The sequence below is a fragment of the Perna viridis genome, chromosome 7, assembly GCF_037379345.1.
Source record: "Perna viridis isolate PV_CMFRI_1.1 ecotype Kerala chromosome 7, ASM3737934v1, whole genome shotgun sequence".
In the NCBI taxonomy this organism is placed as follows: Eukaryota; Metazoa; Mollusca; class Bivalvia; order Mytilida; family Mytilidae; genus Perna; species Perna viridis.
Window position 1 is genome coordinate 44,420,443 of NC_142451.1, and position 27,406 is coordinate 44,447,848.

The 27,406-nt window shown below is 38.5% G+C and overlaps 1 protein-coding gene across 1 annotated transcript; it reads right to left on the reverse strand.

Moving 5' to 3' along the window:
• Positions 1-16,226: 16,226 nt before the first annotated feature.
• LOC148612867 (uncharacterized) lies at positions 16,227-27,406 on the reverse strand. Its single transcript, XM_088594714.1, has 3 exons — positions 27,271-27,406; positions 19,208-19,570; positions 16,227-16,783 (listed from the first exon to the last, which is right to left on the reverse strand). Exons 2-3 carry the CDS (start codon positions 19,500-19,502, stop codon positions 16,689-16,691), a joined length of 390 nt encoding a protein of 129 aa, XP_088450840.1. The 5' UTR covers positions 19,503-19,570; positions 27,271-27,406; the 3' UTR covers positions 16,227-16,688.

A 27,406-nucleotide genomic window follows, 5' to 3' on the forward strand; every position in this document is an offset into this window, starting at 1 on the left:
GGAAATGCGAAATTCAAACTCAGCATGTTATTTTCAAACTAAAAAAAAAACAAATTTCATCCAAATCGGAGCATTTTGAAATATTGGCGGGGAAATCTGTTTAAATGGCAACGGCCAACATATCGTTTCTGTTTTTGAGGTTTTGCAATGTTTTAAAAACTTTAGGTTAAACTTAAAATGGTGCCGGGTATATGTGCAAAGTTTCTTAAGAATTGGCCTAACGGTTTCTGAGACTTTGCAAAGTTATTTGATTGGAAGACGGAAGATGACGAATAAAAAATAATAATAAACGGAGTAAAAACAAAAGGTCACCGACACTTCGTGGTCGATGATTTGTTAAAGGGGACAACAAAACATTACATACCAAATCAAACAACGAATAAAAGCGAAAGACATTCTGCAAATAGTTGGAATACTGTACCTCATTTTTTGCTGAAGACAGGCCTTAAATTTCACAACTTCCAGCAGTCGAGTCCGGTGTTTTTGAAGATGATTTTTTTGTAGTGATACTGACTATTACAATTATAGAAATTGATTCAAGTTATCTTGAAAGAATACGACCAATACGTTTGTTCTTTTTTGTCTGTTGGGGTTTAACGTCCGAGCAGCAATATTTCAGCTATATTCAGACGATGAACATGAAATGGATGATAAAATGAACATGAAATGAAAAAAAAGGATGGGACACAAGGATAATAGGGTCGACAAATTTTGATTGCCACTGGAAAAAGGGGGGATGGGTAAGGTCGGGCAATTTAGCCTCCTGTGGCGGAGCGCAAAGGTTCCTACTCCTATTGAATACCACAGCAGGGTTCTTTAACGTGCGAGGAACGTGGCATCTTTCCAAACACGGTGCACCACTATGGTTTGCGGTCAGGTTTTCCGTATTATAGCCTGACAACCCCAGCATGAACACACCAGGGGTACCCCATTCCACCACCTGGGGCACACATCCCAGTTGCTCTGTGGGCAGAGCGCCCTAGCCCCCGGCTAAGGTTCTGAGCACTATTTAGTCGCCTTTTACGGCAAGCTTAGCGCTGCTGCAGGCCTATTCTTTTAACACCCAGACCTGCACGTGGCATCATCCATTTCATGTTCATTGTCTGAATATAGCTGAAATATTGCTGCTCGGACGTTAAACCCCAACAAACAAACAAAGCAACCAAGTTTGTCAGAAGGTGAACTTACAATATTTCCGTGAGAAGATATACAACTTCTGAAGTCGATCTTTAAGATCTTGCGCTTTCACTTATTTTTATCATGAGAAAAACCTGTTTGCTATACTGAACTTTTGCGAATAGTCGATGATGTGGGTATTATTGCTAATATCATTGCTGTTATTATACTAGTAACAAGGCCCAAAACGACATGTTTTCGTCTGCAAAACACACTACATCAGATGTGTTTCATCAGAGGTGGACGTAGAAATGATAGCAATAATAAGACCTACACTGCTACCACACTCTACAAAGAAGAGATAGTGGAAAATGATAAATTATTGCTATCATCGTTTGGTCTATCTACCAAAGACAATGATTGTGATTCTGTACTGGAATCCTAAACGCCACAAGAATCGATACAAACAACAGCGCATAGCTGGATCTGCTAAATGTACAACCTGCACCAAACCTTTTTTCAAAACTTCACAGCTGTCAAAGAGTCTCCAGTCCACGACACTTGTTACTCCCGTAATGGTATTTATACAAAGTGGATCTTTAAAATTCGAAAGACCCTCTGATAATTCTTAATTAAAGATTATTATCAGAATACAATAACATTAAAACCTATGATTTTTCAACCCTTTATACTCCTATTCCAAGCTTAGCGCTGCTGCAGGCCTATTCTTTTAACACCCGGACCTGCACGGGGCTAGTGGCGTCCGAATTGCTCATTCACTTGTGTTACTTTGTATGTAATATTTTAGTTAATGTTCTTTTTGTGTTTAGTTGTTTTCCATGTGTGGTCTTTGTTCCTGGATCTCATTCTTTTGATGTCCGCTAAAATCTTGGTAACCTCGATTACTCTTTTAAAATTCCGTCAGAAAACGCGGATCGAGTCTTTGGATATTTTCTTTTATATTCGATTAATTTAAGAGTAAATTAATAACGAAAAACATATTTTAAGTCCATCGTAAACGAACTCTAACATTCTCTTTGATGTTGTTTAATCAAAGTATTTCTCATCAACAGGCCACTTTCATGAAAATCATTTGAAAAATAAATGTTTTAACCTCAATTCTGACTCCTTCTCATGTATTCATTAGCACAGCCATTTGAATTCTGGACTGACAGAAAAGCCAAGGTATAGGTCGAAAACGTTAGCGATAAAGAACGTTTAAAGCTGAAAAAGAAAAATAAACGCTATGCATGACGAGAATGGATATAGAGAATATGTCAAAGAGGCAACAACCCCACCGGCACGACACATTTGAGCTCGAGGCCTTCCACCCATGGTTCTTTAATGGACGACGAGGAACCATCAGACCACTGAGCAAGCTGCAGTTGGACCACAAAAATAACTTATTAAAGGTTATGACCTTTTTTGTAAGAAATTGTATAACCTTCAATGTCTGTTTAAATGTTACTAAACAGCTTCCATTAGCATAAGTGGTATAAAGAACAACTGAATCTGTTTGTTTTTGTTTTTTTGGATTTAACGTCCGAGCAGCAATATTTCAGCTATATTCAGACGATGAACATGAAATGGATGATAAAATGAACATGAAATGAAAAAAAAGGATGGGACACAAGGATAATAGGGTCGACAAATTTTGATTGCCACTGGAAAAAGGGGGGATGGGTAAGGTCGGGCAATTTAGCCTCCTGTGGCGGAGCGCAAAGGTTCCTACTCCTATCGAATACCACAGCAGGGTTCTTTAACATGCGAGGAACGTGGCATCTTTCCCAACACGGTGCACCACTATGGTTTGCAGTCAGGTTTTCCGTATTATAGCCTGACAACCCCAGCATGTAACACGCCAGGGGTACCTTATTCCACCACCTGGGGCACACATCCCAGTTGCTCTGTGGGCAGAGCGCCTAGCCCCGGTCTAGGTTTCTGAGCACTATTTAGTCGCCTTATACGACAAGCTTAACGCTGCTGCAGGCCTATTCTTTTAACACTCGGACCTGCACGGGGCTGAACAACTGAATCTGAAATTCTACAGAAGGTTTTGCGGGCTGAGCTTTTCAAGTTTAAACAAAGTTACTTTGATGCTTACATGAGACAGATGTAAAATGCTGAATACAAACGTTCAAATGATTTGTAAGAGTTGTGCCAAATACCTGAGGTCTATCTCCTTAAGGTATGACTTCAGAAACTTTACAAGTAGTGGGGCCCCGTGCAGGTTCAGATGTTAAAAGAATAGGCCTGCAGCAGTGCTAAGCTTGTCGTAAAAGGCCACTAAATAGTGCTCAGAACCCTAGCTGGGGGCTAGGGCGCTCTGCCCACAGAGCAACTGGGATGTGTGCCCCAGGTGGTGGAATGGGGTACCCCTGGCGTGTTACATGCTGGGGTTGTCAGGCTATAATACGGAAAACCTGACCGCAAACCATAGTGGTGCACCGTGTTGGGAAAGATGCCACGTTCCTCGCATGTTAAAGAACCCTACTGTGGTATTCTCCCGGAGTAGGAACCATAGGGCTCCGCCACAGGAGGCTAAATTGCCCGACCCTACCCACCTCTCCCTATTTCCAGTGTCAATCAAAATTTGTCGACCCCATTGTCCTTGTGTCCCATACCTTTTTCATTTCATCATCATTTCATGTTCATCGTCTGAATATAGCTGAAATATTGCAGGTCGGACGTTAAACCCCAACAAACAAGGAGTGGGTTCGTCTTTACTACACAGCTTGTCCGTTAAATTTAGTGACACACGGATGTTTCAACATGTTGCAGTAACGGTTTGGTACTCGTAAAACATACATAAATATTTTACGCCACCTTTTAATAGCATAAAACAACATTTTTATGTATTTCTATGGCTCAACTATTTTCCATATATATTCAAATTATTCAGGGCAAAGCTAACAAATCAATGAAACTTCAAAAGAAAATACTAATTTACCACCTGATCTCACGGTTATAAACTATAATGTTGCATAAATCACATTAAAAATACACATAAAAAAATATCGGAACAGAGTCCATAAAGGAGACAAAAGTGAAATCGAAGAGGGACAATTCTTCTTTGTATCAGTGTCAAATTTATCAATAAATTCAGTATCTGAATAAAATTTCCTACTTATTGGGTCCATTGAAAAGGGAAAAATAGCATTGGATATACTGTCGTAATAAATAAGGGAAGATTTTTATTTCTAAAAAGTTTGCTTCATTTAAAAATGTAAAATATTATATTAAAACAATGTTACGTGTCAGTCAAGTCGTAACATATTTAATCCGTGATTATTACGTATGAGGCGCTGATATCTTTGAAAAGGAATGAGCAGCAGCAAAAAACTAAAAGTTTACTCTTACAAAAACTGTAATAACCATTAAACCATTGTTATGACAACCTATTGTTAAAACAGTGGATATTTTTTTAAGGATCAACGACAGACAAAACTTTGTAAAAAAAAAACCGTTGTTCGATTTATAAATACGCCATTAATTATAATTAGTCCAAAAAGAACTGACGAGAATGTTCATTTTTATTAATATTAACACCTGAATGCACATCCACAAATCTTTGTTTGGTTTTCGATAGTTCCTTCGCCAATTTATCTTTCACGAACTGGAGTTTCACTGTACTCGCGCCCCGTGCAGGTCCGGGTGTTAAAAGAATAGGCCTGCAGCAGCGCTAAGCTTTTCGTATAAGGCGACTAAATAGTGCTCAGAAACCTAGCCGGGGGCTAGGCGCTCTGCCCACAGAGCTACTGAGATGTGTGCCCCAGGTGGTGGAATGGGGTACCCCTGGCGTGTTACATGCTGGGGTTGTCAGGCTATAATACGGAAAACCTGATCGCAAACCATAGTGGTGCACCGTGTTGGGAAAGATGCCACGTTCCTCGCACATTACAGAACCCTGCTGTGGTATTCGATAGGAGTAGGAACCTTTGTGCTCCGCCACAGGAGGCAAAATTGCCCCACCTTACCCACCCACCCACCCCCTTTTTCCAGTGGCAATCAAAATTTGTCGACCCTATTATCCTTGTGACCCATCCTTTTTTTTTCAGTTCATGTTCATTTTATCATCCATTTCATGTTCATTGTCTGAATATAGCTGACATATTGCTGCTCGGACGTTAAACCCCAACAAACAAACGAACAAACGTCCGAGGAGCAATATTTCAACTATATTCAGACGATGAACAGGTCCTGGTGTTAAAAGAATAGGCTTCCAGCAGCGCTAAGCTTGTCGTAAAAGGCGACTAAATAGTGCACAGAAATAGTTGCCAACAGAGCAACTGGGATGTTTGCCCCAGGAGGTGGAATGGGGTACCCCAGGCATGTTACATGCTGGGGTTGTCAGGCTATAATACGGAAAATCTGACCGCAAACCATAGTGGTGCACCGTGTTTGGAAAGATGCCACGTTCCTCGCACGTTAAAGAACCCTACTGTGGTATTCTCCAGGAGTAGGAACCATAGGGCTCCGCCACAGGAGGCTAAATTGCCCGACCTTACCCACATCTCCCTATTTCCAGTGGCAATCAAAATTTGTCGACCCAATTGTCCTTGTGTCCCATCCCTTTTTCATTTCATCATTATTTTTTAATATTCATTTTTCATCAATTTCATGTTCATCGTCTGAATATAGCGAAATATTGCTGCTCGGACGTTAAACCCCAACAAACAAACAAGCATATACATTATCTTCCAACTATTTTGTTTGAAATTTTCGTCATTGATTGAAAATGGGAGTCGGATATGAAAAAATATAAAATTTTAAAGTGAAGCATTACTCTTCCGAAATAAAGATTGCTATTAGAGTCCATAACGTTCCTGACGCCCGTTCTTGTCAAAACTGAATTCTTTCTGTCGCATTGAAGCGGGAAACAATAATCTTTAGTAATTAATTATGATACATTTACACATTAAGCGTTCTTCAATGATGTCTGGATCTCTATCTTACCTCTATAACTAAATGTATCTAACGAAAAGTTATCATAAATCTATTAAAGAAAGATTTACATATATTAAATGTCTTTTTATGTGAAATATTCGATTACCAAGTCAATAAAGCCAGGAAATGCTTAATACCACTGAAGTTTTCTTATAAGGAAGAAATACGTTTCAGGAGACAATTAAACGTGACATCTTGATGTTTTCTACTATATCTGGTCTATTATATTGCCTCGAGCGTATTATAAAGACGGAGTTCAGTTGAGGGAATACTTTAATTAAATATAATGAACGTTAAATGCCATTGTGAAGTAGTAACACATTTTTTTCGTCGAATCACAGAATACAAAATCGAGATGAATATTTCACTAACCAATGGAATGCTACATTTTTATGAATATAGATTTCGATGTTTGTTTTTTTGTTTGTTGGGGTTTAACGTCCGAGCAGCAATATTTCAGCTATATTCTGACAATGAACATGAAATGAAAAAAAGGATGGGTCACAAGGATAATAGGGTCGACAAATTTTGATTGCCACTGGAAAAAGGGGGATGGGTAAGGTCGGTCAATTTAGCCTCCTGTGGCGGAGCGCAAAGGTTCCTACTCTATCGAATACCACAGCAGGGTTCTTTAACGTGCGGGGAACGTGGCATCTTTCCCAACACGGTGCACCACTATGGTTTGCAGTCAGGTTTTCCGTATTATAGCCTGACAACCCCAGCATGTAACACGCCAGGGGTACCCCATTCCACCACCTGGGGCACACATCCCAGTTGCTCTGTGGGCAGAGCGCCTAGCCCCCGGCTAGGTTTCTGAGCACTATTTAGTCGCCTTTTACGACAAGCTTACCGCTGCTGCAGGCCTATTATTTTAACAAACGGACCTGCACGGGGCACATAGATTTCGAAAAACATAAGATTAATAGATGAGATAAACTGGGAGAATGTGTTCAAAAGCACGAATTCTAATTCTGGCCTCACTACAACATTACTCTAGATCTGTAAATAGGACACGATGTGTCCATTAATTTTGCTGTCTCAACAATTCCAAAATAAACCAAAATATATTAATAAAATTTTGAACTTAATTAACATTTTAAAGCAATTTCCTTTGCTCATGTTGCAGATGAAACATGGAAGAAACTGATGTTTGTTTGTTGGGGTTTAACGTCCGAGCAGCGCCCCGTGCAGGTCCGGGTTTTAAAAGAATAGACCTCCAGCAGCGCTAAGCTTGTCGTATAAGGCGACTAAATAGTGCTCAGAAACCTAGCCGGGGGCTAGGCGCTCTGCCCACAGAGCAACTGGGATGTGTGCCCCAGGTGGTGGAATGAGGTACCCCTGGCGTGTTACGTGCTGGGGTTGTCAGACAAAATACGGAAAACCTGACCGCACACCATAGTGGTGCACCGTGTTGGGAAGGATGCCACGTTCCTCGCACGTTAAAGAACCCTATTGTGGTATTCTCCCGGAGTAGGAACCATAGGGCTCCGCCACAGGAGGCTAAATTGCCCGACCCTACCCACCTCTCCCTATTTCCAGTGGCAATCAAAATTTGTCGACCCCATTGTCCTTGTGTCCCATCCCTTTTTCATTTCATCATTATTTCATGTTCATTTAATCATCAATTTCATGTTCATCGTCTGAATATAGCTGAAATATTGCTGCTCGGACGTTAAACCCCAACAAACAAATATATTGATGTGCATTATTGTGAGATTAAACATCTAAATTTATAATGCGACTTTGAATATAGATTCAGAACATTTACCCCGACAGTAAAGTAGAGCATTACTACACTCTGAATATAGCTGAAATATTGCTGCTCGGACGTTAAACCCCAACAAACAAACTACACTTTCAATAAAGTCTAATAGTTTCGGATTATCTTATGTCAATGTCACTGAGATATACAATATTTATTTTTATTCAATTTGATCACTACAATGAGACTATGAATCTTTACAGCATCTATCAAATGGTTTGTTGGGGTTTAACGTCCGAGCAGCAATATTTCAGCTATATTCAGACAATGAACATGAAATGGATGATAAAATGAACATGAAATGAAGAAAAAAAAGTGGGGTCACAGGGTCAACAAATTTTGATTGCCACTGGAAAAAGGGGGATGGGTAAGGTTGGGCAATTTAGCCTCCTGTGGCGGAGCGCAAAGGTTCCTACTCCTATCGAATACCACAGCAGGGTTCTTTAACGTGCGAGGAACGTGGCATCTTTCCCAACACGGTGCACCACTATGGTTTGCGGTCAGATTTTTCGTATTATAGCCTGACAACCCCAGCATGTAACACGCCAGGGGTACCCCATTCCACCACCTGGGGCACACATCCCAGTTGCTCTGTGGGCAGAGCGCCTAGCCCCCGGCTAGGTTTCTGAGCACTATTTAGTCGCCTTTTACGACAAGCTTAGCGCTGCTGCAGGCCTATTCTTTTGACACCCGGATCTGCACGGGGCCTATCAAATGGTTAAAGTGGGGTTACTTGTAGTAAACAACGCTTTATGACCTGTTGTTTTTAGCGATTGAAGCTTAATAAAGGGAAGGTAGAATTTTACTTATAGATCGTTAAAGCGTCAGAATACTTTTAGCGTTATATATAACTTCATGTTTTAGGATTAAACATTTTAAGGAGGACATTTCTGTAAAATGGTGATTTAAAGTGTCACCAGAGTATTTTATTGGATTTCATAATGACAACTTGACATGTTTACGAACATTTTTTGATTGATCATATAATAGATCTAACAGCGGCTGTAGTAAGCCGGCTCAAATTATGTCCAGCTCTGTTGAACTTGAAGAAGATATAGATCCGTCTCTTGATGCGGTTCTCGTAAATCGTGTGCCCCAGGTGGTGGAATGGGGTACCCCTGGCGTGTTACATGCTGTTGTTGTCAGGCTATTATACGGAAAACCTGACCGCACACCATAGTGGTGCACCGTGTTGGGAAAGATGCCACGTTCCTCGCACGTTAAAAAACGTTACTGTGATATTCTTCCGGAGTAGGAACCATAGGGCTCCGCCACAGGAGGCTAAATCGCCCGACCCTAGCCATCTCTCCCTATTTCCAGTGGCAATCAAAATTTATCGACCCCATTGTCCTTGTTTCCCATCCCTTTTTCATTTCATGTTCATTTTATCATCAATTTCATGTTCATCGTCTGACTATAGCTGAAATATTGCTGCTCGGACGTTAAACCCCAACAAACAAACAATCATCGCCTGAATATAGCTGAAATATTGCTGCTCGGGCGTTAAACTCCAACAAACATTTAATATTGAGTTACGTCGCTTTGTATGATAATGTTCTATCCCAAAAGCTATACAGTTACATTTGTTTCACGCTGTTAGAATAATCCCACGTTGACATGTAATGATAGTTATATTTTTCTATATAGCCTAACTGGTTGAGTGGTCTAGAGCGTTGAGCTTAGTACAGGCATGAATCCCAGAATAGAGGTAGATTGATTGCAAGGGTTTAATGCCGGAGCAGCAATATTTCAGCTATATTCAGACGATGAACATGAAATTGATGATAAAATGAACATGAAGAGAGAGGTGGGTAGGGTCGGGCAATTTAGCCTCCTGTGGCGGAGACCTATGGTTCCTACTCCGGGAGAATACCACAGTGAGGTTCTTTAACGTGCGAGGAACGTGGCATCTTTCCCAACACGGTGCACCACTATGGTTTGCAGTCAGGTTTTCCGTATTATAGCCTGACAACCCCAGCATGTAACACGCCAGGGGTAGCCATCCTAGGTGTTCTGTGGGCAGAGCGTCCTAGCCCCCGGCTAGGGTTCTGTGCACTATTGAGTCACTTTTTACGACAAGCTTAGCACTGCTCCAGGCCTATTATTTTGACACTCGGACCTGCACGGGTGATTTATTCTACGAGTACATTGATAACCGCTTGAATGTAGCTTCCCTTCATCACTCTTTCGAAACCTCTAAATTTGACATATATCAGAAAATTGACATTTTCTGAAATCTTTGCAAACGTTTGGATGAGAATGAAAAATCTATATTCAATGGGAAAAAGTAACCATTGATACTCAGGAAAAGTATAAATAGTTCATTTACTTCTCCTCGGTGTTATTTTAGTTAAGCATTAATCATATTATTATTCAAAAATGGTCATTTGTAAAAAAACGAAACTCGCCTTTCACAATGTAGGCATTGTGATGACTCTTTTGAATTGTGAAAAAAATAATTAACGATAAAATCTTCACATGCACGTGCTTTTTCACGTGAATGTACTAATACCTCCTACATTTAACACGACATAAATACCTCCTACATTGAACACGACATAAAACATCTAATTTTATTTGTGACTGAAATGGAAGCTTTTGTGTTAGAATCGAATCAAATTAATCAGTTAAGTAATGAGAAGAAAAATGATACTTGACGGGTTTCTTCCATCCATAATATCTAAGTTGTTTTAACTAATTAAACAATCAGCAAGCTGAAAGCTTAGTCATTGAATGAAGTTCGAAGTTTACGGTAATCTATATGTAAGGGTTTTTTCACATCCAATGTTTATTATCAGAGGTAGACGTAGAAAATGATAGCAGTGATAAGACCTATACTGCTACCACACTCTCCAAAGAAGAGATTGTGGAAAACCATAAATCTGTGCTATCCTCTTTTGGTCTCTCTACCAAGTACGATGATTGTGATTTACCGTCTATGTACTGGATTACTTAACCCCACAAGAATCCAAACAAACAACGTTTCATAGCTTGATCTGCAAAATGTACCACCAAACCTCGTTCTAAACTTTTAACTTTTATACTCTCAACTGTCAAAAAGGGTCTAGTCCTACCACAGTACTTGTTATTCCCGTAGTGGTATTAATTCAATGTGATGCGCCGTGTTGGGGAAGATGCAACGTTCCTCGCACGTGCAAGAACCCTACTGTGGTATTCTCCCGGAGTAGGAACCACATGGCTCCGCCACAGGAGGCTAAATTAACCGACCCTACCCGCCTCTCCCTATTTCCAGGGGCAATCAAATTTTGTCGATCCCGTTGTCCTTGTGTCTCATCCCTTTTTTCATTTTATTATCCACTTCATGTTCATCGCCTGAATATAGCTGAAATATTGTTGCTCGAGCGTTAAACCCGAACAAACCGGCAAAAAAAGAACAAACGGTCGGCATTCCAGTGGGAACAAATTGTGCTCCTTTACTTGCTGACCTTTTCCTACACTCTTATGAGGCTGACTTTATAGCTGATCTGGTCCGAAAGAAAGAATTTCCTTTAGCTAGATCCTTTGATCTCAGTTTCCGCTATATAGATGACGTATTACCTTTAAACAATCCTAAATTCGGGGATTTGATACATCGCATCTACCCCAAAGAACTTGAGATAAAGTATAATACAGTCACTGAAGTCAGCCTCATATCTTGACTTACGATTAGAAATCGATGTTAAAGGAAAACTATTGACCAACTTTACGACAAACGTAATGACTTTTCATTCATGTTTGTTTATTGGAGTTTAACGTGCGAGCAGCAATATTTCAGCTATATTCAGACAATGAACATGAAATGGATGATAAAATGAACATGAAATGAAAGAAGGGATGGGACACAAGGACAAGAGGATCGACAACTTTGATTGCCATTAGAAAAAGGGGGGATGGGCAAGGTCGGGCAACTTAGCCTCCTGTGGCGGAACGCAAAGATTCCTACTCCTATCGAATACCACAGCAGGGTTCTTTAACGTGGAGAAACGTGACATCTTTCCCTACACGGTGCGCCATAATGGTTTGCGGTAAGGTTTTCCGTATTATAGCCTGACAACCCCAGCATGTAACACGCCAGGGGTACCCCATTCCACCACCTGAGGCACACATCCCAGTTGCTCTGTGGGCAGAGCGCTTAGCCCCCGGCTAGGTTTCTGAGCACTATTTAGTCGCCTTTCACGACAAGCTTACCGCTGCTGCAGGCCTATTCTTTTGACACCCGGACCTGCACGGGGCACTTTTCATTCAAAATTGTCAAATTTCCTTTGATCTGTGCAACATCCCTTCAGCACCTGCGTATGGAGTGTTCATATCAAAACTCATACGTTATGCCAGAGATTGTCGAAACTACGCGGACTTTTTGTTTCGCGCTAGAACTTAACATATAGGCTTCTGGAACAGAGGTACGTTGCTACAAGATTGAAGTCATCACCACAAAAGTTTTATGGTCATCATCATGATCTCGTGAATCTTTATGGTGTATCCATCTGCACCATGAAAACTGAGTTATTTAACGGGTCATAGTTTTCCTTTCCTTGTTTGTCTACTCTGGACTTGACTTTATGAGCAACTCGGCGGGTGTTTCTAGAAAAGCAGAGGACGCTTACCCTATTAATTTATTTTTTCTTTATGGTGTATGTTGAGTTAATTGGGTAAATTAGTGAGTGAATTTAATAGTGTGTTATATGTTGTTTCAGTTCATTTTTGACCTTACCTGGTTAATGCCTTATAAAACCAGTTTAACTCCACCGCAAACATGCGCTAGTCCACAGTCAGGAAATTTTGGTCATTTATTTGTCTGTGTATTGTTATTTTGCTTTTTTAGTATATTTCACCATATCTGTTCCTTTTAGATTCGACGTCTTCCCGGAAGACTAACCATCCAACTTAATACCTTCCAGCCGCAATAAATGGACTTCTTTGTCACTAGTCAGAGTGGCTAAGTCATGGGATTCACTATGGTTTTCTGTTACATTTTTTTAATCAAATCACTATCCTGAGAGTGCATTTAAATTACTCCAGTTTTTATTGAAGTTTAGATCCCACTTCTGTAGAGGTAAGATTTACTTTATCCCCTACCAGTAGTGGATGTGTTTGATAATGATTTTTTTTTCTAATCAAAGCATACCTTAATATGCTAATGACTTTACTCTTGTATTTATGCCGTGGCTTGACTTTTTCAAAAAACCCTTTTAGTTTTAGTCAACACCTAATTGACTAAAAAGCTCTTAAAATATTTCCTATATTTGAGCTACACGCATATCCTTACGCAGGTCCGGCTATTACAAATATTTGGAACCGTCGTACTTCCTTGTGTGTACGTTCACCGAAATGTACATTTCATATTTATTTCTTTTGAAATATTCAAGTATTTTTTTTGGCCTTGCATTGTTTTTTTAGCGCTCGAGTTCTTGCTTTGTGATATATGACTTCAAGATGATATTCGAAATTTGCAATAAGTAATTGATAAAGGTAATCAATGGAACCAATATTCTGGCGGAAATGAAAAGAATGTAATCCAGGTACAAAGATCTGACTTGGAAAACAGACAAACACAACAAAGAACATAAAATAACCAGAAAAATATGTACAAAGTAACAGAAGTAAACGACGAACTCGAACTTCACTGAGCCCCGTGCATGTACGGGTGTTAAATAAGTAGGCCTGCAGCAGCGCTTAGCTTGCGACTAAATAGTGCTCAGAACCCCTGCCGGGGGCTAGGGCACTCTGCCCACAGAGCAACTGGGATGTGTGCCCCAGGTGGTGGAATGGGGTACCCCTGGCGTGTTACATGCTGGGGTTGTCAGGCTATAATACGTAAAACCTGACCGCAAACCATAGTGGTGCACCGTATTGGGAAAGATGCCACGTTCCTCTCGCGTTCAAGAACCCTACTGTGGTATTCTCTCGGAATAGGAACCATAGGGCTCCGCTACAGGAGGCTAAATTGCCCGACCCGACCCACATCTCCCTATTTCCAGTGACAATCAAAATTTGTCAACCCAATTGTCCTTGTGTCCCATCCCTTTTTCATTTCATCATCATTTCATGTTCATTTATCATCAATTTTATGTTCATCGTCTGAATATAGCTGAAATATTGCTGCTCGGACGTTAAACCCCAACAAACAAACAAACAAACGAACTTCACTGCAAACTGGCAGCATGAACCAAGTGCACTGGTAAGCTAAGCGTCTTTTGCCTTTCTAGAAACACGCGGTGAGTTTCTTATGAAAAGTCAAGTCCCGGGTAGACTAAAGAGGAACAAATCTGTTTTCATTGATAAAAGACGTATGGTTTATGGTGATTTTTCGTTGCGTTAATTTAATGTGTCGACTCGACTTCGGATATTTGTCCACTATTTCCAAGTTGCTTGCTGCACTTGCAGTATGATGCTTTGTCAGAAATGAATGATTTCGCCCTAATGTAAATAGTGTTCGAAATGAAGGTCATTAATGTTTCTGGCAATTTGGTTTATATTGAAGATGTTTACTTTTTCATGAAGGTTACATTTATTGCCTTTTACCATACATGTTCTTTTTCTATTATGTCTTATTGGTAATACTTCTCGTTCCCGGAAAGTATAATTGCCCGTTATTCCTCGTCATTAAGTTTTCGGCAGGTTTTGATTTTGGTTAGGATTTAATGAAGTAGACCTAGAGTAAGGGCATAACTCTTGAAATCATTGATATGTTTATATCATATTCAATTTTACCAAAGCGTTTCCAGCTTTCATTTGAAACAGAATGAAATCAGTCAAAGTTACTCTAACTCTTGCACGAGATTGATGTAAATTATTGAATGCAAACGTTCTAATGATTTGTAAGAGTAACCCGACCCCTACCCACCTCTCCCTATTTCCAGTGGCAATCAGAATTTGTCGACCCCATTGTCCTTGTGTCGCATCCCTTTTTCATTTCATCATCATTTCATGTTCATCGTCTGAATATAGCTGAAATATTGCTGCTCGGACTTTAAACCCCAACAAACAAAGAAATTATTTTTCCGGGGTGGGTTGGTTCCTTGATAACAGCAAATGGAACAGCGGAGATACACCCTAACACGTACATACATATCCACGTGTTTCACGAAGTTTTTAAAAACAACATTCACTTCTTTAAATAAGTAAAGAAAAAATAGAAAAAGACTTAAAAACTATCAGAAAAGATTAATTTATTTTTACTGAAACGTAATCTTAACCTATATTTTTTATTTGTTTGAAGGAAATAATGAATTTTCTCCGTAAGAACAGTCACTTTTTGTTACTTCCGGGACATGACTTTTTTTCGTTAGTATATTGGGGAACCTTATGGGAAATTTAGAAAACACGTAATAACCGTAGAGCTCACACAGATCTACGGTTATTATGTGTCATAATTTAAACAAGTACTATCTTTTTAAAAAAATGATAGCCGACGCAGTAAAATTTGTTCTTTTTACTTATAATATTCTACATTTCCTTCAGGAAATAACATATGGCACGCGATTTCTATTTTCTATACAGCTTTTTTCGAACGCCACGAAGTTATCAGTATTCGGCAAATCGGGAAATATATATATATATTGCAATCAGGTGACTTGCGTTTCCATGGGAGAGCGTCGTTAAGGTCAAAGGGTAAAAAATGAAACTATACCGACTGCGTCGGCAGAATGTAACATTTTGTTTATGTTATGGATACGAAACCAAGTCCGATTCTTACTCGGTATTGCAGGCCAGCGTCATGTCATACAAAAATCAAGCTATCAATGCTTCTTAGGTCAAAGGTTAAAAATGTTTTATTGATTACTGTTGCAAATGTAGGAGGACTTCATTCTCCATTATTGCATTATGACTGTTTTAATAAAGAATTAATTGACTTGAGATAAAAATTCTCCTTCTTATAGTAAGGACTATATCGTAATTCTTTGCGAATTATAAATGAACTCTAAAAGTATCATCCATTTCATGTTCATCGCGTAGATATAGTCGAAATATTGCTGCTTGGGCGTTAAACCAATAATACTTCAAGCAATCAATCAAACTAAGGTAAATGTTACTTTATTAGAGAAAAATCGCTAATCGAACTTAGCCTGAATTTCATTGAATTTGACCATGGCCTCTATTTTATCCAAGTATGATTATATGGTTGAGGATAAACTAATTATTATATTGTCCGGATTTTGCACAGGACGAGTAATTTACTCAGATATACTCAGATGAAAGGTAAACAAAAGGCATACCAAATAACAATTAAATTTGACCTATATTTTACGTGTACATTTTCAGTGTGTCGTAACTGTTCTTAAAATATTACTCGGACCACCCCACCCCCCCCCAAAAAAAAAAACAAAAAAAACAAAAAAACATTAAACTGTCTGATTTTATATATACACAACCACATGTATCTTTGATGAAGTCAAATAAAAAAGGTGCAATATTTATTTAACAAATAACAATTCAGTGTACTTATAACGTACAACGTATACGTCAATATCGCGTGCTGTTCAATAACTAATCAATCTTTATTTACATTTCAGACACAACTACCTCGATAATACCTGAAGTTCAAAACATTTTGGCTAGGTATACATATAATAACTACAATATGTACAAAATTTCACTGTTTGACGTACATTTTTATAAGTGCAAGTGTTTGTAAGTATCTGGTCATACTCAAGCTTTATTTATACAAGTCTAATTAAAAAAAATGTACATTCGTAGTACTGTGCATATACAAAACCATTGAAGTTATAAACAATGAACAGCGCATGATACTTAAAGCACGATTTAAAATAGGGATCGTTGTTAATTACTTTCTGTAACATTTTTAACTCCCACACACACAGATTAGTGTGTAAACGCACGTGCACTCCAAGGAGGTATATTGCTAAAGAGTGGAATTTAATCTTTGGATCATATTGAGATGTGGTCTGGTGGGCGATTTTGTCACTTTATCTCTAAGAAGTACGTTAGATTGTCTCACTGAAATAAAAAAAAATAGTGTGAAATGCATGTCAAATGAAAAAAAAAAAGAAAATTCTTATTTGTTTAAAAAAAAAACAACATACGTGTCATTTTGTAGATCTTATTAAAAATGTTTACTGGTAATGTTCATCCGTTTTTGTCCGATTTTTTCTGACTCCTCTTGTATTATACATTTCATAGCATTGATTATTTTTTGCCAAGTGACCCCCCACTTATCTTTTAATAATTTCATAAAACACATCTGAAAATGGTATTAGGGAATTTTTTTTATATGAAATCTTTCAAAACCGTATTTCCTCAGTGGTAATAGATAAAACCAATTATTAAAAAACCTATAGATAATATAGAGAAAACTTTTCCTCCAAAGTTTCAACTGAACCATTCATTTTATTGTTCTATAATAAACGATCTTAAAAGATTTCATAACTCTTTGAAATTCTTATCATTCTTAAAAAGACCAGCGAACATCTTTAATCACTTGTCCTTATTCGGACTGTCGATCAGAGCTAAATGTCGGTCAAAAGCGCAATCGAGCTTATTTTTATTATTATGTATTTCATGCTGATCTAAATATTTATTTATTTCTTTATTAGTTTGCGTCTGTTAATGTGGAGTTTCCTTTACAGATCTCACTGAAACCATATTTGGTTTCATAGGTCGTGGAGGTATCATAATTATACTAGAAAACGCAAAACATAGTCACCAATAAGGTATTTGATATTTCAAATACTATTTTAGTTTCCTACTTCACGTTTATACATCCAAAAACAAAGAGAGATACAGGCATGAACATATCACTTTTTCCCTTTTCTTAGAAAAAAAGCTATTGAAGGGCACACAAGTATGCTTTTTCACATAACATATATTTAGAAGAACTGGAAAACTTAGTCTATTGAATAGTATAATATAAACGAATTTATATTGTACGTTTGACAGGTATTTATACCTTTTTAAATTCCTATTTTAACAACCCGCCCCTTTTGAATATCAATAACCCTGAAAAGTAAATCGGAACAAAGTTAATTTAAAGTATAGACATGACAGATTTTCCAGACTTTTGGTAATACTACTCTTACTATCTCTATTCTGGTAATATCCTTCTGATCCAAGTATTCATCTTGAATAAAAAAGATTCAATTGATATTTAAGCTATGTATATAAGTATTAAGTACCATTCTGTGTAAGAATCAAGCAATGGTGGCTCATCTTAATTCTAAATTTTGTATCTAATATATTTATCTAGAAAAGAACTGAAAACCAGTTTAAATTTATCCTGAAGCATTTGTGACGTAGATATTTTTGACTGCTTTTATAAGGAAAAAGTTTAAGAAAATTTTCCTGCCATTTTTATGTTGTCCATTTCAACCAGTATCTTAAAAAAAGGAAAATTTAACAAACACTAGTATTTTGATGGTTATTTCTTCGGGTTATCAAGTAAAAATACACGGTTAATACAATAAATAAAGCTCTGTGTTTTTCTCTTTATGCGATACACCTTTTACACATTTCCCCCGATTCTAAGATGGAGAAGTATTTGAATATGTACAAAAAAGTACGATGTTTTTTTTGCAATTTGTAACTACTTACACAAGAAATATTGCAACATATGTTTTTCATATGTTTAGGAACCACCATGAAAACATGTTATTGACTAACAAATTAATTCTTGAAAAAACAATGAATAAAAATTATATGGTAATTTAACATGTTCAATAGAATTTCGTACGTGGAACGAGCATGGTGATCACATGATTTTCGAAGACAAATGATTTCAAGTGTTGTTAAATGCACCAAAACATGTTTACCATTCTGGTCATAAAGATATGTTTCCATATGTTTTAAAACGCATGTTGCAACTTCGCATGTGTTCATGACGTCTCCTACGTTTGTCATTTGTCAACTTAGGCACCTGCAGTGCACGACACTGTTGATAGGTCATTTCTGAACATATACTGCTAACTCTCAAGATTTGTAAAGTTATTACATTTTTGTAAGTATACAGTAGTCGTTTATGATTTAAACCATGTTATTTAATTTTTTTACTAAACTGTTCTCTTTTTGGCATTGAAAGTCCAGTAACTCTTTACACAACTTATTTTGTTAGTATCACTGGTTTTAATCACAGCAATTGTCGAAAATTAAACCATCTCAACTTTTTATCTTACTTACCCGCTACCTTTACTTTTACAAAGATTCACACACACACACACACACACAGACTAAAAAAAAAAAACAAGTGCTTCAATCCAGACAAACATTTTAACAAATGTAGTTAACATGCCTAAAAGCGCTTTTCCGCAATCGTTTGACAGACGGCCCGTCAGTAGTGTATTTTAATAACATCTACATGTAAGAAATGATGGGTGTTTAAAAAAATTGTTTGTAAATCTATTTCTTGCAGTTTTCTAATACGGTCCTTACCTAATTCGTCTATACTTTTTGCCCGCATTAACGAGGAACATACAAGAGCAACACATGTGAGAAATATCAATGCAGCACAAAATCCAACAACTTTGTTGATTCTCTTCCGGCGTTTTTCTTCCTCTGGAGTTTCTTTTATTGTGTTGATTCCCACAGATGAACCAACTGGTACGTCTAAGTCGAGATGTATTATTTGTGTCGAGATCACCTTAATATCGTCAACGTCACTGTATGAATCGAGCATTCCATCCTCAGCAAGAGATGTGCACGTTTCCTGCGAACTCGGAACTTCCATACATATTACAATAATGTCAAACAAAGCAGTGTAAACATCATGCAGCAGATTTTTAAAATGGGTTTGTTCTGCAATAAAAAATGTCAATCTTATCAGTCAATAATCAGAACGTCCATTAGATGATGATACAAGTTTTAATTAGTAGAACCTAGTTCCCCTGTGTTCACACACCGTGAAGCAGAGTAAACTTACTTCTCGATTGTATAGATATTGATATTTTATTCGTTAATTAGATTTATATTTCATATTTATTGGAAGCATGAAAGTAATTATTAAATCTGTAATGAACGATGCGTTGATCTGTTAAATTATGACAATAAAGATACACTGCAGTGCGGACTGATACCATGGGAGTTTGTTACGCGAAATCATCGCTACTTATAATCACGCTTGTACTGCATAATTAAGCTGAAGCGTCGTTGAACTGTAATAATCTATCTCTGTCATGGTATTGAGACATTAATATAAAGGGAGACAATTGCAACAGTGTATCTTCAATCAAAGAGAAATTCAATAACCTTTAATGACCGGTTTTGTATGACTTGGTAACGTGTTTCGTATTGAGCAGTTACTATGTGTGAGAGCACGACCTTGAACATTGCTTACGGTTTGTTCATCTTTTCTAATTACATTGAGAAATCATTTCTTTGATGTATTTGTATAACCCTCGCAATTTTTACACTTAGTAAAGACCAATAAATTCATTAAATAATAGTATTGACTTCAATTCTCCAATTTTTATTTACCCATTCTTATAAATACTGATGCCAAAAGATAGTATTGATTCTCATTTACCTTAGTTTTATAAAAGAGCTTTCCATTACGTTGGAATTAAGCTTCATATTCGCTCCAATAGTTTGTCTTTATTATTATTTAGTATTTATGATTGAATGATTGTTTGTGTTTAACGCCAAAGCAGCAATATTCCAGCTATATCCTGGCGATGAACATGAAATGAATGGTAAAATGTACATAAAATGATGATGAAATGAAAAATCAGATGCGACACAAGGATAATAGGGTCGACGTACTTCAACTGCCATCGGAAACAGGGAAAAGGATAGGGTCGGGCAATTTAGCTTACTGTGGCGGAGCGCAGATTCCTACTCATATCGAATACCACAACAGGGTTCTTAAACATACGAGGAATGTGGCATCTTTCCAAAGACGTTGCACCACTATGGTCTGCAGTCAGATTTTCCGTATTATGGCCTGATGACCCTAGCATATAGCATGACAGGGGTACCATATTCCAACACCTGGGAAAACAACTCAGATCTGTGGGCGGAGGTGCCTGGCCCGAGGTCAGCGTTCTGAGCACTATTTAGTCGCCTTTTACGACAAGCTTAGCGCTGCTGTGGGCCTATTCTTTTGACACACGGGACCATATGGTGATAAAAGTGTTGTTATAATGTGTTTGTGTTCTATATTAGTATTTTCAAGTTGCGCATCTGTGGAGTCCTGAACCTTATGTACCCTTGTTGGAGAATCATGTAAAATTTAGTGCTAAAATGGGCAAATACATGTAGTAGCAGACTAGAACCCCTTTTCAAAATCTTTGGATCAACCCTTAATATAAACATGTGGTCTGATATACCACAGTTGATACATAATTACGGTTAACTAAAGTTCGAAATACATTTAAGTTGAAACAAAATTACTATAAAAAGTGTCCTGGTAAGTTGGGTTTCCGGATTTGTCATTGTTCGGTTTACAAAGAAATCAGTGTACATTGTACAAGAAATTTTGGTATTTGTTATATCATGTTAATATATCTAGCCCATGGCTTACTGCAAAAATGTTTTGTTTAAAACCAATCTTCAAAGGAACAGATGCTAAATAATCATTATAGCATCTGTGTAATGCTCAGGCAAGTTATTAATTAATATGATGCAGGAAGCTGTGTTTTCTTTACTCTACAAAAAATTAAAAAGAAAGCAATATTTATCGCATTACAACAAAGTTACTGTTCGTGCTTTATTGAATAGATTGTAATACTTATGCAATATTTTAGATGTTTTTTTTAAGATATGTGCCGAAGTTATTTTCGTCCGTACATATAGCTATATGCATAACAGAAATTAAGCGTTATCGATGTTAATATCCTCAGACTTAACAGCAGCAAATTACCTGCCAAAAAAATAATAGCAGACGTAAATCTAAAAAAAAGATCTGTGATAAAAAAGCCGCGACACGTACGTAAAATAAGTTGTCGGTTAGGTTATCAGATCCTTTGTTTTTTGCTTGTTCGTGTATTGTGTGTGTTTGTGTTTTGCATAATTTTGCTGTAATATAGAAATCAAGCTTAACAAAATATAAAGGTTAGGAAGAAACGTGTTCTTGCGAAATTGTAAATTCTAAAGAGCGAGTAAATCTATCGAAGCCGTCTGTTCTAAATAGCCCCGTGCATGTCCGGGTGTTAAAAGAATAGGCCTGCAGCAGCGCTAAGCTTGTCGTAAAAGGCGACTAAATAGTGCTCAGTAACCTAACTGGGAGCTCGGTGCTCTGCCCACAGAGCAACTGGGATTGGTACCCCTGTCATATTACATGCTGGAGTTGTCAGGCTACAATACGGAAAACCTGACCGCAAACCATATTGGTGGACCGTGTTGGGAAAGATGTCGCGTTCCTCGCGCGTTAAAGAACCCTGCTGTGGTATTCGATAGGAGTAGGAACCTTTGCGCTCCGCCACAGGAGGCTAAATTGCTCGACCTTACCCATCCTCCCTTTTTCCAGTGGCAATCAAAATTTGTCGACCCTATTATCCTTGCGACCCATCCTTTTTTTTTCATTTCATGTTCATTGTCTGAATATAGCTGAAATATTGCTGCTCGGACGTTAAAACCCAACAAACAAACAAACTCTGTGGGCAGAGCGCACTAGCCCCCGGCTAGGGTTCTGAGCACCATTTAGTCGCCTTTTACGACAAGCTTAGCGCTGCTGCACGCCTATTCTTTTGACACCCGGACATGAACGGGTCGCATTTAATAATCGAAATGTTCATTAAGAAATTAACGCTGCGATCACACCAAGAAAACTATGTATTTGTCGCACTGTTAAATCTTCTGAATCGTGAGCGATAACTTTTGCAGAGTGCGAATGTCATACAAATTCTATGTACTCTTATTTTAGTCTAAATAGTTAACTTGTCTAATGACAAAGTGATTATTCGGATTTTCGCCATGATCGACTGTAACACATCATGTGTGATATGTACTCTGTATAAACAATGCTACTCAAAAGCTTAGGATTAAATTGCAATTTATAATTTTATTTCATTCGATTTGTTCTAGCGCCAGTATAAAACATTAAAAACAATTAAAACAGGACTTTGTATTTCATGCAATACATTATTCAAGAATCCGTAAAATACAAATGTAGCTTTGTCATGTGTTCTGTTTTTCCCGTTCATCAAAATCGATAACATATATATCTATTAATAAGCCTAGGTTTTTGAAGGTTTTTAAAATGCAAATATTTAAGTTTATCCAATTTTAAGGATATACTAATTTAAAAGACACGAAGCAATGTCTTTTCGGAAAGTTTTCATAGTCAGTTCCTTCATTCCGATTTAGTCAATTTTGCGACTTCCGCCCAATTTTTGAAGGAGAAACTTCAAAGTAAAGTACTATAAAAATCTATAAAAAACCATCTATCAAAATGTGATCATCAAATAGGAGCAGGAGACCACCGGCAAAAACTCCAAACCTTAATCAGGAGAAAACGGCGACCAAGGACAGGCAGCAGGTACAAAACCATGCACAACGATCGTGAGGTAATGCAAGGCCAAGGCCCACGTCACTAGCTATATCCCACGAACCGGTCATCAACATAGTTCTCAGATGATGCCCCTTCAAACATCCCACATTCTGAGGAAACAAGCCGTCAGTTCAGCACTAGTCCATCCGGACCAAACTCCCAATCATCGGGTACAAGCACTCACCCCAGTACCAGTTTGTCTGGATCAAACCCCCAATCCCCGAGAACAAACAGTCAGCCCAGGACCACTTCGTCTGGGCCAAACTCCTAATCCTCAACTAGATTGCCCAGTAGAAACAACAAGAGCATGTAATAGTATGCTTAATTTTGTCGAAAATTACTACATGACTTTGCCCCGTGCAGATCCGAGTGTTAGCGCAAAGGTTCCTACTCCTATCGAATACCACAGCAGGGTTCTTTAACGTGCTAGGAACGTGGCATCATTCCCAACACGGTGCACCACTATGGTTTGTGGTCAGGTTTTCCGTATTATAGCCTGACAACCCCAGCATGTAACACGCCAGGGGTACCCCATTCCACCACCTGGGGCACACATCCCAGTTGCTCTGTGAGCAGAGCGCTCCAGGCCCCGGCTAGGGTTCTAAGCACTATTTAGTCGCCTTTTACGACAAGCTTAGCGCTGCTGCAGGCCTATCCTTTTAACACCCGGACCTGCACGGGGCCAACTAAATAGTGCTAAGAACCCTAGACGGGGGCAAGGAGGCTTTGCCCACAGAGCAACTGGGATGTGTGCCCCAGGTGGTGGAATGGGGTACCCCTGGCGTGTTACATGCTGGGGTTGTCAGGCTATAATACGGAAAACCTGACCGCAAACAATTGTGGTGCACCGTGTTGGGAAAGATGCCACGTTCCTCGCACGTTAAAGAATCCTACTGTGGCATTCACCCGGAGTAGGAACCATAGGGCTCCGCCACAGGAGGCTAAATTGCCCGATCCTACCCATCTCTCCCTATTTCCAGTGACCATCAAAATTTGTCGACCCCCATTGCCCTTTTGTCCCATCCCTTTTTCATTTCATCATCATTTCATTTTCATTTTATCATCAATTTCATGTTCATCGTCTGAATATAGCTGAAATATTGCTGCTCGGACGTTAAACCCCAAGAAACAAACAAACAAAACTTACTTCTTCTCGGGGTAAAGTTGACTCTAAACTTTGGATGCGATATGTGTCCACGTCAAACCATGCAACATAAGTTGAAGCACACACATTTTCAGCGGCTTCCTCTATATCTCGATTCCAAGCACAACACCAACCAAGATTTGTTTGTTTGGGTTTAGCGTCCGAACAGCAATATTCAGACGATGAACATGCAATTGATGATAAAATGAACATGAAATGATGATGAAATAAAAAAGGGGATGGGACACAAGGACAATGGGGTCAACAAATTTTGATTGCCACTGGAAAAAGGGAGAGGTGGGTAGGGTCGGGCAATTTAGCCTCCCGTGGCGGAGCCCTATGGTTCCTACTCTGGGAGAATACCACAGTAGGGTTCTTTAACGTGCGAGGAACGTGGCATCTCTCCCAACACGGTCCACCACTATGGTTAGCGGTCAGGTTTTCCGTATTATAGCCTGACAACCCCAGCATGTAACACGCCAGGGGTACCCCATTCCACCACCTGGGGCACACATCCCAGTTGCTCTGTGGGCAGAGCGCCCTAGCCCCCGGCTAGGGTTCTGAGCACTATTTAGTCGCCTTTTACAAGCTTAGCGCTGCTGCAGGGCTATTCTTTGAACTCCCGAACCTGCACGGGATCGGTTCACTGATTAATGGTAGAGATAAAAAGGGTCTCGTAGACCACCCAAATAAAACCATAATAAAATACTTAATCAATGGTATACAATTTGGTTTTAGACTGAAACACTATGGGCCAAGAATGCTCATTGAATATAATTTAAAGCCAATTTTGGGAGAAAAAGTAAAGGACGATTAATTTAGGAGGTGTATCAGGCCCATTTCAGAACCCCCCTTTCTAATTTTCCGTGTATCTCCAATCGCTTTATTACCAAAAAGGTCGAGTACTGAATTCAGGCGTATTCATAATTTATCCTTTCCCCCCAAATTATTCCGTAAATGACTTCATAGACAAAGATTACTGCTCGGTAAATTTCAGTATAGATGATGCGGTAGGAATGATTAAAAGTTTAGGGCCATATTCCTTCCTTGCTAAGTGTGACATCAAATCAGCATTTCGGCTCCTTAGACTATCCCCAAATGAATTGATTTGACTGGTTTCAAATTTGATAATGAATATTAACTTTGATTACTTTGGCTTATATAAGCTGTTTTACATTTGAAACCTTTTCCACTGCATTACACTGGTTTATTGAACATCAATCCAAACATAAATGTAAATGAATTTTGCATTATCTCGACGACTTCTTGTTCTGTGGAAAGAAATGAACATATCAGTGTTTTTCAACTCTTGATATATTTATTAATTGCTGCAAAGATTTGGGGTCCCTCTAGCAGAAGATAAAACTGTTTACCCTACAAATATGTTAGTCTTTTTGGGTATTGAATTTTATACAACTGCACTTTGAAAACAGCGCGCCCCGTGCAGGTCCGGTTGTTAAAAGAATATGCCTGCAGCAGCGCTTAGTTTGTTGTAAAAGGCGACTAAATAGTGCTCAGAACCCTAGCCGGGGGCTAGGGCGCTCTACCCACAGAGCATGTTGATTGATTGATTGTTGGGGTTTAACGTCCAAGCCCCGTGCAGGTCCGGGTGTTGAAAGAATAGGCCTGCAGCAGCGCTAAGCTTGTCGTAAAAGGCGACTAAATAGTGCCCAGAAACCTAGCCGGGGGTTAGGCGCTCTGCCCACAGAGCAACTGGGATGTGTGCCCCAGGTGGTGGAATGGGGTACCCCTGGCATGTTACATGCTGGGGTTGTCAGGCTATAATACGGAAAACCTGACCGCAAACCATAGTGGTGCACCGTGTTGGGAAAGATGCCACGTTCCTCGCACGTTAAAGAACCCTGCTGTGGTATTCGATAGGAGTAGGAACCTTTGCGCTCCGCCACAGGAGGCTAAATTGCCCGACCTTACCCATGCCCGCTTTTTCTAGTGGCAATCAAAATTTGTCGACCATGTTGTCCTTGTGAACCATCTTTTTTTTTTATCATTTTATGTTCGTTTTATCATCCATTTCATGTTCATCGCCTGAATATAGCTGAAATATTGCTGCTCGGACGTTAAACCCCAACAAATAATCAATCAATCTATTCAGATTTCCAAAGCATTTACAATCAACTGAGGCAATTATACTCCAATAAGCAGTTATTGGTTAATAGCCTGATTTTTTTAAAATTAATTTTGTGTTAGACAACATGTTTTTTTTTTATAAACCAAAGCAATGCATGTAGCTGTGTTTATTTAATTATCACTTATAAATCAAACAAAAGTTCTTTTCGGAGGATAGTCATAAGAATTATTTAAGTATCAGTCTTTGTAAGAATCAGTCAGTGGGTGAAACATGGTATGAAAGAATCCATCATTTTGATTGTGGGTTTTGACTATTTGCACCATCAGAATTAAGGAAATAGGAGAGGATTTTCCAAAGCATGTTGTTTATTTTATTAAATGCACTGAAAATTTCAAGCGGAGATAGCTCTGTCAAAAACCTCATTTTCTAACATTCTATCGAAAAAAATCTAAGCAAATACTGTGACGTAAAGATCAAGTAAGGGACTTTCTAAATAGAGAAGTCATCCTTGACTGATATCATATTGTCAGATCGTTGGGGTTTTGACCTGCATGTTTCTGGTTTTTCCAATTTTGTCTGATTCTTACATTTACACGTAAATTCAAACATTTGTATATATATTTACTATGAAAAATATGACAGACAGATCAATTAGTGTTTATTTGAGTCATTTTCAGTATTGTACTTTCATACATTACTCTTCGGCATTAATTGAGTATATCTTTGAAAAAATAATTAAACAAATACGGTTAATTAATTAGTGCAGATGTACTTACACTGCTTGCATGTAGTAAATTCCATCAATAATTACATTCCTAAAATTACCAATCGCTCTTAATAAGAATATTTTATCAGTGACACTTGCTTTCGAAAATAAACATGTACATTTTTCACTTCTAAGACAGATAAAGA